Source organism: Rhipicephalus microplus, chromosome 1, assembly GCF_043290135.1.
Source record: "Rhipicephalus microplus isolate Deutch F79 chromosome 1, USDA_Rmic, whole genome shotgun sequence".
Classification (NCBI taxonomy): Eukaryota; Metazoa; Arthropoda; class Arachnida; order Ixodida; family Ixodidae; genus Rhipicephalus; species Rhipicephalus microplus.
The window spans coordinates 182,225,720-182,241,397 of record NC_134700.1 but is presented as its reverse complement, the minus strand read 5'-3'; the positions used below and the strand labels follow the sequence as shown (position 1 = coordinate 182,241,397).

Sequence of the window (15,678 nt, the reverse complement as noted above, 5' to 3'; positions counted from 1 at the left end):
AGAAAGCTACGCTATAGTATGTATATTTGGGTACGGAACACAGCGCCCCCATGACTTGACAGAGCTTCAGGGGGATATGGATGCTAAAAACAATGTGGACTTGTGGCACAACGAATGCAGAAGTGATTATCACTTCGTACCCATTCCTAATACATGCGTCTCAATAAATGATGCCACACTACTTTCGATTGGTGTATGCTTCGAAACACTACTTGATGTATCTTATCATGTCCTCGAAGTCAAGTCATGCTGCTTTCTAAAGATATTCCTGACGTCTCAATTGTTCTAATAGTGGAGCCCTATACTTTTCTTGCGACAGCAAATATATGGACACTCGAGGCGCAAATTTCCCGTCAGCGCTGACGTCGCTGTGAGGTTCCTTATAAGTGCAAAAGCGATCATCGCTCTCAGCGTCGCAAGCTGTACGTGTGAGGCATAGCGTTAGAGGGCAGCTGAAGATCGTGGCGCAAGCGTAGATGAAACACACCGTGGTTCATCACGCTGAAGGGCCTTGATTTCTCTGTGGTCGGTCTGCGTGGCTTCGGCAGTGACTGCCTAATTCGTTCGGCTGGGCGTGGTTGGGGGTACACTAGCTTTCCAAGGATTAGTAGACGATTGATATGTTAAGCGACACACAACAAGAACTTCGCTTTGCTCGACATAGCGGGCACATTTCCTTACGTTGGCGTTTTGTTGAGCTACACCACGTCGAATTCGAAAGGAGTTCAATTCCAACATTCCTTCGTAAGGCATTTCTATTGGTTGTCATCGCATTTATTACTTCGCCCATGCCGCCACGTGGCGGTGCTATGACTTTTACAGGCTACTAGGTACACTTACGCTCCATGACACATGATATTGCAGGTAATGTGTTCGTTATTGCAATAACTCTCGCATGAAATTGCGTGATCAGTCAGTAAATACGAAAGGATTTCAAATCGTGTTCTCCCAACGTTTTCAAGAGCCTATCATGGTGGTTTACAAAAATAGGTTCTTGAACACTGCCATATATATTGCAACCTTACAACAAAAGCTTACTTGCCATTCTATACGCAGTGAAAAGCAGAAGAAATTTTATGTTAAAGCTTTTCACCCAGAAAATTGTGGATGATGTTTAACATAAAACAACATGCAATCACCTAATAGTTCTATTGACTAACACCAATAGTTTATCAAACACAAGTTACGGAAAATCGTTGGACAAAAACTCAGTTTCGAGTTTTTGGACATTCACCGAACAGGTTTATTAAACAATAATATAATTACGAAAATCATTATTTGTTATTACCTGACGAAAGATGTTTCATACCTTCAAGCCTGCGTTTTCTCATGAACTTCAATTAACTCTGAATTACACTTATGAGCAGTAGTACACCCAATACATCGAATGCATATAGTATGCCTGTAATGACGAAAAACTGCAACTTACCGATCCTTTCAGGATGCTTCCCGTGTTTACGACGCTCCTGAATATTGCTTCTCTCGTCTTTTTGCTCATGAAGACGTGGCAAACGAAGATTCCCAATCCCTGTTGAAAGAATTGTTACCGTGTATGTTTTGCCTCTCATCGATAGTGAATCAGTGCGAAAAATATTGATTAAACAACGCAAGAAAGGTCAGGTGGCATAACAGTGACCTCAGCAACTTTTGCAGTAGATTCATTGAGCTTTCACATATTTAAACTAAAAATCTGATTCTTGTGATTGCCGGCGCTTACTCAGGCTGCGATAATCGACAGCGGAGCCGTTTAAGCTGGAAACTGCTGCGCATGGTGTAGGCAAAAACATCACCGAGCTACGACGTCAATACTCGTCCCTTAGCAACAATGCGGAGCATCTGCGCCTAGCTTCACAATGCTCGCCGAGTTATGCATACACACGGAAAGACAATAAAGGGACATAGTATATTAAAGGAGTGAAAAATGTAAGTGAGAGTCAGGAGTGACGACGAATGATGTTAGGGTGATGACGAAGGAAATGAGGAGTGCTTAAGGTAAAGCGTAGCATAGCCATGTACAGTACAGCGTAGCAAGAAACGGAGTCAGGGTGAGGAGGAGTGCTATGAAGGTGACTAGGTGGGAAAGAAAGAGGAGAGGGAGTGAGGCAGATCATAGCCTTGTACATAATAGTATAGCAAGGGAAAGGGAAATGCGAGTGAGATGAAGAGCGACGCGAAGGTGATATGGAGGGATGGGGTAAGGCATAGCATAGCCCCGTATAGCATGGTATAGCAGGGGGATTGGAAATCAAAGCGAGGGTGAGAGGGAGAGGAGGACAGGAGAAACCATAAGACAGCATAGTCTTGTGTAGTTTAGTTGAGCAAGGGGGCTGGAAAAGAAACTGATGAGGAGGGAAACTATAAGGTGACAGGGTGAAGCATGGCATAGCAATGTATAGTCAGTTTCAAGGAAGCGATAATAGCCCTAAACGTTCTAGCCCCTCCCCCCACCCCATCCCCCCCCAAAAAAAACTTTGGGTCACATCATTTATCCATTCTAAGACCCAGGTGCAAAGCGTGTGTTGTGTCCTAGTAAGGACAGCCCCTTTCCCCTTTTCAGAAATATGCGGGCTACTATCTAAGGCTTTTTTTCCCAGAAGAACTTCCATTGCCAATAGAGGCTACTTTTCACCAAATTGGCAAATTTGGGACGCCCTTGGCGACTTAGAATTATGCATTCTATACTAAGTATCTTTAAAATGAATAGGCGACAAGATTTTCTCTATTTTTTGTAGTTTTAAACATGCCAGTAGAAGGTGCCCTTTACACGCAATAAAGTACGTCTGTCTTGTTTCTCGTGTTTATTTCTTGATATCCGCAAGATCCTGGAGGCAGGGCTCACTGGAGCGTCCGCGAATAACCTCCAAGCAAAATTTAGGTCAGAGGACTGCATTGCGTGTGGCGAGGCGAGGGTGTTAAGTAGGTTTTTAGGTGCTTTAAGAGCTTTAGGCTTCTTTAAAGTTTTGCTTTTTGAATTGGCTGCAGCTGACGGTTACAGCTGACGCGAAATGGCTGCAGCTGACTACAGCTCCAACTCTTCTGAATAGCTTGTCGACTTCTTCGCTGCTGTAGAACCCCCTAACTTGGTATGTAGTTTAAATTTGTTATTACCCTACTTTTACGGCCAACCGAGAAAGCGGCTTCTTTGGGCAGCCATAAAAAAAATCGGTGATTGTAAATCGTAAACATGACTGCGTAGAAAGTGTAATGCAGGCATTGCGACAGTTGCGCAGGATTTTCATACTTATTTCTGTTGTTTTCTAATTGAGTTGTTTGATTATCGGTTACTTGATTGTAGTGCAATCAAGTAACCGATAATTAAGTAAATCTGAATACCCAGGAAGGCAACGCACACCACCCCTCTCTTGCCTTAGCGACTGCTTCGCCCTGTATTTGCTACAACTGACACCATCACAAGCCTTTGTAACGTGCTAGCATTCAGGGACGCTGCTGGTGCACGCATGCCCTTTGTCACTGCTTTCATAATCAAGCGGGTGCTGCGACTGGTATTAAAATACGTCAATACAATTTAAGTCTTACGATTGGTATATTGTACTCTATGGGGCTATACAAAATTAGCAAATTTAATTAGTAGATATGCCGCACCTACGTACAGTGGCGACTCTTTTGACAAAACTTGAATAAAAATGGCAACTATTGGCAACTTTTCACTCGTCCTTCGGTCAATTCTTTTTTAGGCGAACACAGACGCACGTACGGACGCTTCGCCCCACTCATTATCATTCAATCCGTGGATGCTCTGATATTGTTACTTCAAGCCATACACAGATTTCACTGTAAAACCACTGCACAGCCCTTCACTGGCCACCCCGTATATATCGGCACTGGATTTGGACCTGCAAGGTAGTGCCGGTGCTAATTAAAGACGATAGTCTTTCTTGGGGACCTTCAACGCAAAAATTTGGGTCTGTCTGTCTGTACATTTGTCTGTTTGTCCGCCCGTAACAGTACCGGTAATTCTAAACTGCACCAGCTGATACCCCAAACGGCCGACCCCATCCGCAGCGCCCACCAGTGCTGCTCAAGATTCAGCGTTCATACTTGTGCAGTTGTCGATTAAAAAGCAATTATTGCGCGCGTCTGGGGCACCATAACAACACGTATATATTCTGCATGTGCGCCTTTTACTAGAAAAGGCATACATAAGTAATTTTGAGGACCCTAGCGCTTATCACGCTGCGCTGACCATCCAACGCTTGCACGTAAAGGCGAGTGTTTCCAACGCTTTGCTAAAACGAGACGGTGGTGGCACCTACCCGTCGCTTTGCGGTTCTACACATTATCACCTCTAAGGCGGGCGCGCACATCCGTCTCTGAGCCACGCGCTTTGTTTTTAAGACAACTGCCAGATATTTCTCACGTGTGACGTGACTTGATGCACTCGTTCGCCTCCGCTGCACGCACGAGGCACTCTAACACAGCGCCTCCAGAATACCATTCGCCGCTTTTCTGGCACAGAACATCAAAGAAATGTTTTCTTCACTCTCTCCACATGCAAGACTATCGTCTTTCGACGACATTTGCAGATTAACATGCAGATACGGGGCGAATTTTTTTCTCCTGTGCGTTGTTGAATAACCACAACCACAACAACGACAACAACAAAAGATCACAGCGTGCGCGGACTACGGGTCTTTGTCCCATCAGAGTCTTCTGTTTCTCATTGCTTAATATCAGCGTTTGCATGTTCCAGTAGAAAACACCAGCCCACGGCACCGGTACATCACTGCGTGCTGCTTTGGGCCTCCCCAGGTTTATCTTCTGCGCAACGCCACCGCCAGTGTATGCGTTAGCGCCTGTAGCTTCGCATTACACATGCTTCCGTGTTGCGGTAGAAGGTGTCATTTTTTTTTTTTAACGAGGAGCATTTCTTAGTCCCACAATACCCCGCTTTGGCATCAGAGGTGGCGCCATCTACACCTTTGCTGTGCATGATCGTATCTCTTGCCGCATGCTCGTTTCTCGTGCTGGCCCAGAAAGTCTCCCGCAGAACTGTCGCTCCCCTTCCCTCTCACACCTCGCAAGACCGACGCAGGCAGCGGTGGCTAGTAAAAAAAAAAAAATTCCCGCATATACATAAAGTGAATGGTGATGAAGGAGCATGCTCCAGAGGTTAATTCCGGTGAACCGTGAATGCTCTGTACATATGCTCAATCATCATCACGTAAAAACATGTCACGAGAGTTGTTGTACTGTGATTGTATATACCCCTTATATACACAATCTTTTAGGAGCGAAGCTCGTTACGCTGTGGGGCATGCCTTCCTCTGTAGTAGTAGTAGTAGTAGTAGTAGTAGTAGTAGTAGTAGTAGTAGTAGTTGTAGTATGTAGCCCCCTCTAGTTTATGAGTTGCTTTATAGATGGCGTTGTGCGTATATGTCCCTGGGAATAATATAATTAGATGGCGTTAGTGGTTCTCACCGCATATTCACGGAGTAAATAATGAGTGAGGTGAAGCGTCCGTCCGTGCGTCTGTTGGTTCCAAGGAGGTAGATCAGACAGACAGACGGACAGACAGATGGACGGACAGACAGGCGCACTGACAGACGGACGGATGCACAGACAGACAGATGGGCGCAGAAACAGACAGACAGACGACCAAATGGACAGATATACAGACAGACGGGCGGATGGACAAACATACAGACATACAGGCGGATGATTGATTCAGGGTTTACGAATAAAATCCTCCTACGCTTTGCCCAATTCATCATTACTCACTCCGTGGATATCCTATGATCTTTTTTGAAGAGCCACGCTACACGCCCTCGTGTCAGCCCACGAGCATGATGGCACCAGCTGTCTTGGACAGCCAATGCCCCTACGCATCCGTCGTCTTGTCGCCATTTGATGGTGGGCTGTACCAATTATTTGCACAGTGCGTGGCTTGTCGTCTGTGTAGAACACACATTGGGCTGTCGGCAGACACGCCATTGTCTGCACTCAAGATGCTACAACGCGCGACGCCTAGAGTGGCGTCGACCATGGCGTTCACACCACTTCCACCACCAGCATTACGAACGCGCGTCTCTTTCAAGAACACAGCTGCGCATCTAGCGAGAGAAATGAGCACTATAGCGTACACGCCGGCGCAACGACGAAAGACAACCCACCAACAAAAGAAGCAAGCTCCTAAAATTCGACTGCTCGCGCTGCACAACAGTTCCCTGGCCACCACCTACATGTAGGCACTGGATCCAGAGTTAGAAATTCAGTCAAGGGCATCTTTACTTGGCTTTCGTTTGACGTTGAAAGCAATGCTTCTCCTTCATTGAATAAATCAGAATGATAACGAAGAAATAACAATGAGGCATTCCCAAACCATACCCAATTACCAAACATTCACGCGATACCCCCCCTCCCCCCCTCTTCTCTGACGCATTTCCTCGAGTTCTCTCCGTGAGAAGATCTAATGCGTCGTGTCTGGCGCAGACTATTTAAGCTCGTACTCGTGATACAGCTTGTGATGTAAGACATAGGCAAGATATTTTGTTATTGGTTGTACTGTGTTTCAAAAACCGAGGATTGCTTTTTAATAGGGCTTCATGTTTTCGGTTTTTGGTTTTGTCCGAAAAAATTGATAAACATTCGCCGCTAGAATTCTCGACAATTCGAGTTTATCAGACACACGGGAAATAAGATTCATTGTTGAATCGGTTCAACGGTTCATCAGTTCAAAATACGGTTCATCGTTGAAAGGGCAAGTTCCATGCGCTCATTTACACAACTTCTAGTTTGACAAATTCAAAGTTTACCGCACATCGACAGAATTTCGGAGAGCGGAGCCCTACTTTTAACCAAGGCTCCCATGCTCTGAAGGCAATTGCCTGGGTCACTGATTGATGATTTGATAAAACGTCCCAAAATCACTATATATGATTATGAGAGACACCGTAGTGGAGGACTCCGTAAATTTCGACCACCTGGTATTCTTTAACGTGCACCCAAATCTGAGCACACAGGTCTACAGCATTTTTGCCTCCATCGAAAATGCAGCCGCCACAGTCGGAATTCAATCACTCGACCTGCGGGCTAACAGCCGAGTACCTTCCTTAGGCACTAGACCACAGCGGCGGGGTGTCTGGTTCACTCGTCTACTACACACACATGCTTGAGGAATGTGAGCATGTCGGAACCACATGAATGCGTTTTACTCACAGTTCAACGGCTGCCATTTTCAGAACTGAGGCATTATTTTCGGTACCAACATACGGCTAGAAATATGATGCCAAGTTTGCCTAACCATGTAATGTTTGTCAATTTTTCTTTCAAAATAATGTCTTCTTTACGCAATATTTCTAGGATTAACTGATCGTAAGTTAAAGCATTGCTTGGCATAAACTGTGCGTAGATGATATTTTATGTATCATTTTCAGTGCTGTGATTTTCACCCTTCTTTTTATCTACAAAAAAAAAAGCATGCAGTGCTGTATAAGAGCGCAAAGGTTTCGTAAACAGCATATACTGAAAAAAAAATTATCGCTTCTGGTTGCCACCAGGGTATATTTTCATATCTTGAATGCACGAAACTTTGTTGAAATATTTCAAGGGGCAGCCTTATAAGGGAATTTCTCCATTTATATGTAGTTTTAAACAAAGCATCAAAGTTGACCGGGGGCTAATACTTCTTCATTGGGCATTCATAACATAACACCAAAAGCATGAATACAAGGATACGTAGCTCGCAATAAATATTTAAACGCACGGTAAATGGCAGACACAACGCGTTTGCTAACGAGGGTGTATAAAGTAAAAACATAAAACCAAATATATAATGGGAACCTGAAAGCTTCGAGTGCCTATATGTCGCCGTGAATGTTTAAAATTTTGTAACGCGGTAGGCAAGAAAAAAGGCGAGATATAGAGCAAAAGTACTCACCTGAAGGCAATTGAAGATGGTAAATAAATAAGCTCCAACCCTGTGCAAATCCTTATCTCCGAGCATGAGGAAGCCAAAAAGCCACGTGACCCCTAGTATGGGCAACAGGATGAATGTTCCTCTCACCCAATTCCTTTAGAGAAGAGAAAAGACACCATGAAGCAACTCTGTGCCTTATGGAATGTGAACAAGCAAAGCAAAAAGCGTGGTACTTACTTGACTTTTTCAGCCGTCGACTTTTCCACCACAAGACGCACATGGGACATCTTCCATAGTACGAGACAAAGTGCACCCACGTTGAGCTGCAGAGGGCAAGCACGAATCGAGTTCACAGTTCATTGATGGCTAGTTCAAGGTATGAAAATTGGGAGATGTGTTATCGAGAGGAGGATGCCAGTATCAAAATGACCGGAATCGACAGGAATCTGCAGTCAAGCTACATTGCAACGTAGCAGGCAGTCTTCTTTCAATCAGGCTAAAAAGAGGACTGGGGCGCAATATACAAAGATAAGGTGCAATAATAATGGTGGAGATACACTGATATCTCTTAGAGGGACACTAAAGTCAAACAACAATTTACGTCAGAGTGAAAGCTGAATGTCAGACAAAATCTAAAACGAAAATATGATCAACAGTGCCCTAATTACCGAGAAATGGACGTAAATGCACAAAAACACTTGAGCCGCAGTAGGACATTCTCAAAATGATCCCGATGACATCAGACGAACCGTCTTCAATCAATCACTAGTAATCGATCTAACTGCACTAAATAAGGAACCTTCCGTGCATCAAGAGACGCAATAAATTGTTGCTTGTTCGTTTCTGTTTGATTCATGAAAAAAAAAAAACCCGCCGGACGTTACTATAGAGAATGGCGCGAGTGGTTCAAAGATTCAATTTTCGCGTGGTTACATAAAACACGTGGTGTTATCTAGCGGGGCGCAGTTAAAACAAAAGTGTCCGCAATCTCGAAGCCAATGGCGCAAAATCGATCAATGGCCGTTGTTGCTGCTCTGGCACCCACTGCTTTCGTTATGCTGCTACTAGCGCAGTAAAGCCGGACAACGTTGTGCCGGCAACAGTGACGTGAGTCGGTCCGGCCGGTCCGCTTCGTGAGGCAGGTAACTTTAAGTGCACTGACCTGATGCGGACCACTAAAACGTGACTTTATTTCAGAATAGGCCCTTCTTCGGCACAAAAGTAACACTACCAGATTTCTGGACGGCTATTTCATAAATAAACGTCGACTTAATAGTTGCCCTTTGTGTCCCTTTAAATGGCCGGCTGTGTTGGTCTGTCTTTTTTTGTTTAGATTTTATTACTTCAACCTTGCGCTGTCGTCGTCATGTGAAAGTGCTAGTACGTCCTGTTCAACTACTTTTCTTTGTGGAGTCTATATATTTTGGTCTTTGCATATGCCTTTTCATGGCTTTATTGTCTCTTTGTTATTACCGTAAATTCTTTTATTCGCGAAGTGTTTTATTGGAGGCTTTGTTTTTCACTGTATATAACCACTTCATTCTCCCCACTAACTTTCTGCGAGTTTTTCTTAATTCTTGAAGTGCCCAAGTTTATATAATCTTTCTTATTTCCCTCGAGATGGTGTTTCGTACTATGGTCATGTGCCGATGCACACTGTAGGGGGCAGGAGGCTTGTCAAGATGCAGTGAGCGGATTCTTTTCTCCCCCTTCCCCATATTTCTCTATGCGAAATAAGGGTTCCATTGATTGATTGATTGATTGATTGATTGATTGATTGATAAATCAATGTTACAGGCTAGGGATTCTGGCCCATAGCAGTACCAGTTGGCGGTGAAATCAGTAGAATGTTCACATGCTTACCAGTATAACTGCCGCAACGGGGCCGATGAAGCTGTACCGGACACCTTTCTCTTCAGGAATCCAGCAGCTGTAAGTGCGTGAAACGAACAAAGCTATGACGTCGACATCCACCGAGGAAAAGAGAAACTGGGGTTGTGCCTGGAAAACTTACAATCTGTCATCGGCCCTCCTGTTAGCATACAGGTCGTATCGACATCCGAGGGTAATACTTGCAATTATGAGAGGAATTCCTGATGGTGAAAGAAAAGTTAGAATAAAAAACACTCGATCATGTTTTCAGCTTAAAAAAGGCTGCAGGAAGACAAAATAACTTTGTTCTGGCGGAGAAAAAAGACGTGTAAAAAGGAAAGACTAACTTTCACAATTGCGTAATGTTATAGGTGTATGCTCTTGTATATATATATCAGTTATTATTCAATATTGATATTTTCTGAATTACGCTGTAGATGCATAAATTTTTTATAATTCGTTGGATTTTAATTATTGCACTAAAACAGCATGTAAAACGCTACCGAGTAGCACTGCAAGTTGCAATCCCGTGTAATGCTTCATATTCGGGAACAATATACCTCATCTTCAAAACAGCTCTGCGTCTACAAGAATCTCAGCTGGCGTAACATTTGCGCGTGAAGGAATATTTTTTTACGCTAACCAACATTCTCAAACCCGGGTCCGCTGCGTGCCAGCCCAGTATTCTACCACTGAGCCATGCCGGTGCTTTAACCATCACTCTTTTGTTGACTTACTGTTTGAACATGTTGCATAATTAAGGCATAAACTAAAAAAACAGCCGTTATATAAGAGTTAGTCATTCCTGTACTACCATGTACTGTTTGCACACGATGGAGACGGTTGCATCTGTCGATCATTGCACTCCGTGAAAGCGATGCGAACGAGTGAAATGGGGTCAATGTATACCGTGTTAAGCCAGAAGAGGTTGTGTTGTGTTAAACAAAGTCAGCTTATGTGATGTCTGGACAAAATTATAGCATTCCTCAATATATACGTATACGGTTGAACTATCTTGAATAGGCCATACTAACGTGGGTCTTTTTGAATGTATACGGTAAGGGAGGGAACTCCAACCACTAACTAATTGTTTTAACGAAATGTCACTGCTGAGATTAAATTACCCAACTCATGACATATAACGCCACTTGTTTAAAAAGTGTGCTTAGCATTTGCTTTCGTTCGCTTATATTCGAATCAAACCACTTCAGGAAGATTTCACTGAACACAGCGTAGACTTCCGAGGCAATTTGCAAGCTTCTTTAGGAGCTTGATCCGAAAGCTTTTTATGCTCAAGCCTGGCCCAGCGGTGGAAGCCAGCCGGTACCCGAGTGTTGTCAGGGTAAATTCGTGCTGTCGCCGCTCATGGCGTCCTCTCTAGTGGTTTCAACAATTGTCACTAGATGGTGCATTAGCACGCAAAGCGTTATAGTTACTGCATATGCTACCTAAAGGTAGCGTATACAGTAACTCCGTGACTATACCAACTGACTATACCAAATTCTATATGCGACCTAAAGGTAGCCTATAGAACTTTGTATAGTCACTGTGTATGCTAACTATAGGTAGCGTATACAGTGACTCTTCAAGGCGCCGGTTTTCGATGGCCCGCACGCTCGCCTTTTCGCGACTTTGTTCTCGTTGCTTCGTAGGCACGGCAGCACTTGACAAGTTACTACAATTAGTGTTACGTAAGGGTACCGGTATTCTCCCTGGCCCCTCACCTGCCTGCTCTGAACCCCGTTGAAGAACACCTGATAGCTCCACGTCTGCCATTTATGAGCGTTAGACATTTGAGTAACAGCAGCATTCAATATGGCATAAAAGGGCATGGTGGTCAACGTGCCAATCTGCGTGGGCAACACTGTGCAGTGCTGGGCGCAGAATGTCCCCAAACACGCTTACTTCGGCGTACACATCATGCGCCGGCTCGTTAACAAGTATTCCTACAGAAACGGTCTCGCCAAGAAACAGCCCGTGCATTTCCGAGCGAGCTCCTGTGGCGTGACTGACTTGGCGGATATAGTGGTGTTTTTTTTTTTTTAAAACGGAGCTCACCGTATCCGGCGAAGTAGTACCTCTCGTAGTAGGTGCGTTTCTGGTTGAACACCTTCCAGAGGAGCACGATGATGTGGCAGCCTTCGAGCGCCATCCAACCGAAGGCGGACAGGAAGAAGAAGTGCAGCAGGAAGGCCACCACAGTGCAGGATAAGGGTACCTAGTCGAAGGCGCATGAGATAACGATGATTGTACGGGCTGCCCATGTACGCACTGCTGTTAAAGTGTTGCACAATGGTGATTACAAAAGATGAAAAAAATGTGACTATAAGCCAGAACAGGAGTGACAAAAGGGAAGCATAGGCGTGCACAGGGTTCCACTTCAAGTGGAGAGGGGGGCGAAGGTTCGCGCAGCACCCCCTCCTCATTAGGTCAATGTATGGGGGAGACTTTGCTCCCCCCGCACAAACCACTGCACCCCCTCTATATTATGTAAATGTTTGGATTGAGTTTGCGCCCCCCCCCCTCTTAGGTGACTAGGGGGGCGGCCACCCCCGTGCCCCCCCCCCCCCTTCGTGCACACGCAAATGAAGGCAAGTACGTGAACCAGTCCAGAATGATTGGTGTGCTACCATACGCTAGGGAAAGGGATGGGGCGGGATGTACATAGAAAGAGAGAGAAAAATGTTTGAAAGAGGCACACAGAAAGAGAGAAAGGGGGAGAGCACAAACACAAAATTGCAGTCCTCACAGTAAGGACATCACTGTTAGTCTATAATAGTGGGTGAAAAACAATTGTCACCGAGAACTGAAGTGCGCATTTGTCGCACTTCATACAAGTGTGCTCATGCCATTATCACCCGGCGGGTAACTAAGCCAAGCTATAGCAATGTATTTTCGCGAGCTTTTCAAGGTAGCACGGGGGTTTCATAATATAGCTTGCATCATTGCTCTCATAGCAAATATTGGTACTGATGCATTGTTCCGGCATAGCTCTTGCTTTCAAATGATCAGGGGAGCCAGCAGGTCTACAGCGCAACTAAAGCTTGTTTTTAATGCAAAAACCTAACTGGTTGAATGACTGGGCGATCTGTTTGGAATATTTATTGATTAGTGCAATTCTGGGTAAACAATGGTATTTGATCTGCAGCAATAAGAAGGCTTCTAATCAGTATGTTGAATCATCTTGTGACCTTGTAACTAATGACATAATGTCACAGCCACTTAGCCCTATGAAATTCAATTATGAATCATTGTAACACATAAGAGCAATTCAGATTTGTTACCGGAATAACTGGTACAGGTGGCTCCGGCGGCACCTAAAAAGAATGAATAAAATATAGCTCATAGACCACGTATTCTAATAAATATCGAAAAAGCGAAAACAGACACTAACCCAGTCATTTGGAACTCTCTGCATTCCAGCCAGGAGGATAATCTCAGCGATCAAGAGTGACAGACACAGGTTTCGATGAATGGTGTTCCTAATTCCTCTCAACTGTCTGAAACGTAAAAAAAGGCACTCTTTTAAAGCACGCACTATAACCAAACATGTCTTCCATCGCAACGTTTTAGTGCAGCGATTATACCAGCTCACTGCAGTTACCAGCACATGACACTGCGTCAAAGGCAATTGACAATGGTTTCTCGAGAAAGCATGTGGCAACTCTATTGTCTGGGTTTGTTTGTTATCTGCAACAATTTTTGTCATGGGCTGCATGCAATCAACATGAACTGCACCACTGTCTTTAGACCCATTCGGTGGCAATTATACGTCTTGAGGATTAAGAAGACGAGACAAAGCATGCACTCATCGCATCAGATTCGACGTTGCCTAGACAGACAACTTCAGGTAAAAAATTATACAGTCGACTCTAATATCACATGTATTCAACATAAAATACTATAGAGAATACTCAAAAGACAAGTCGTCTGTCGTTGTTCCTGTTTATGCTACCAGCAGCCGAATTTTAAGACAGTACTTCGTTATTAACGCGGCTCGCACTTGGAGCTGCCGCACTTCCTCGGCACATGGTTAATGATTTGATTGTTTGATTTGTGGGGTTTAACGTCCCAAAACCACCATATGATTATGAGAGACGCCGTAGTAGAGGGCTCCGGAAATTTCGACCACCTGGGGTTCTTTAACGTGCGCCCAAATCTGAGCACACGGGCCTACAACATTTCCGCCTCCATCGGAAATGCAGCCGCCGCAGCCTCGGCACATGGTTAGGCACTGTCTGTACGATACGCTACCCGAACACGCTTCTTCTACTATTTATGCTTAAGTACAACACGATTGAATAAAACTGTACGAGCAGTTGCTTTGTGTGACCTGAACTACACCTTTTAGACGCGAACTATTTGCCATGCAGTTGCTTAAACAGTTAGTGAGTTTAGTTTTTTGCAGGTGACAATAAAATCGTGCACGTTGCCCTGCTTCTGAGTTTTCACGCTCTATCTCGACCTTTGAAGGGTACATTTTCTTATTGGAATAGCCTGAATTTAGGGAGTTGACCTCCACTCCAATTCGGTTTAGAAAGCTGTGATAAACCCTGTAATGAGAGCCTACCATGTGGCGCAAGAACGCATACCTGCGGTTCAGGCATTTGCGATTACTGTGGGTCCTCCGAACCCGAACAAAAAAAAAATAAAGCGGATAAAACGAGGCTGCCGAAATGCCGCATAGAGAGGTAAAGTAATATAAACTGGGGCAAAGTGACTAGAGGCAACGTAACCGTAGAAGTTTCCTCAACAGAAGTACAATGGTGACATTACGAACTAAAATAATGGATCTGCACTAGAGTCGTAGGTATCTCTATTAATAGGTACAGTAGAGATAGAACGAAGCATGAACATGCCGCCTTTACGATTGGGGCAGCTTTGCAATTCTTTTGAAGCTGTTGTATCCTCGATGGAGATGAAAACCCACTAGAGTCATTCGTTACATGGTAAAAAAAACCACGTCTAACATATTTTTAGTTGCTATGAAGGTCACTGCGTGATGAAAACAGCAAGCTGCGCTGTTCGCGCTTCTTTCCGTCCTCCCTGTGCCTATAAAATATATAGTACTAATCCATAATACCAGTGTACCGCCGGCCCTTTCGATTGCAGCCAAGGTCGAGTCTGATTAGCCTAGATGCATACTAGGTATTTCTATATTGTCACTTTGGACTTTGATGATGCCTGATCGCGCTGAACACATTCTGCGTACCGTGAATTAACAAAGGTTTGCGACAAACTTGATCAGGATAAGTTTGGCCCCAGAAGCACAGTTGCGTAGCATGTGGGTGGCACTTGCTACGCCACTGTGGTTTTTTCGCTGATAAGTATAAACCCGATCCAGATCACACCTGATCGCGAATGATAGTGCGCGTGCGGTGCCAGTAGTGACATTTTCTTCAGACGCACTATAAGTAATACAACAACAACAACAACAACAACAACAACAACAACAACAACAACAACAACAACAACAACAACAACAACAACAACAACAACAAACTCCTCCTGCGGATCGGTGCAGTTTTGCCAATAATAAAAAAAAACATTCAAGGCGCGCGAAATACGAGCTACAGAAGTGGCATGGCGTATTTCACCTGTACACGGAGAATATGACGATGCAAGTGGCCAGGCAGACGATGGAGATGCCGCATCCAATCTTGGTGATCCACTCGAGTCTAATGATGTCATCCACGTCGACAATATTTTTCCCACTCATGATGACGGCAAATACAGTCAGGTGATTGCATGAACACTCGACTTCGTTCTCAGTTATCCTCACAAGTGTGCAGCCTTCAGTACTCCATTCACTGCTGCCGTTCGCACTGCGAGTCGTCGAAAAAAAAAAGAAACACGTATGATAAAGTTTACATGTTTTCGTTGAAACCTCCAAGGTCGTGGTTTCGGGCTATACTTTTTTCCAGCGTTAC

General features: G+C 44.4%; 1 protein-coding gene across 4 annotated transcripts in view; it reads right to left on the bottom strand.

Moving 5' to 3' along the window:
- Positions 1 to 15,678, bottom strand: part of LOC119178622 (uncharacterized) — a 104,550-nt gene that overhangs the window by 4,727 nt on the left and 84,145 nt on the right. For all 4 annotated transcript variants that reach the window (XM_075888593.1, XM_075888612.1, XM_075888599.1 and 1 more), the window contains exons 20-28: positions 15,346 to 15,573; positions 13,143 to 13,248; positions 13,033 to 13,065; positions 11,807 to 11,966; positions 9,891 to 9,969; positions 9,740 to 9,806; positions 8,114 to 8,199; positions 7,898 to 8,030; positions 1,430 to 1,528 (exon numbers count right to left, since the gene is read on the bottom strand). In XM_075888593.1, coding sequence (XP_075744708.1) covers positions 1,430 to 1,528; positions 7,898 to 8,030; positions 8,114 to 8,199; positions 9,740 to 9,806; positions 9,891 to 9,969; positions 11,807 to 11,966; positions 13,033 to 13,065; positions 13,143 to 13,248; positions 15,346 to 15,573 — 991 coding nt within the window. The remainder of the gene's footprint in view (positions 1 to 1,429; positions 1,529 to 7,897; positions 8,031 to 8,113; positions 8,200 to 9,739; positions 9,807 to 9,890; positions 9,970 to 11,806; positions 11,967 to 13,032; positions 13,066 to 13,142; positions 13,249 to 15,345; positions 15,574 to 15,678) is intronic.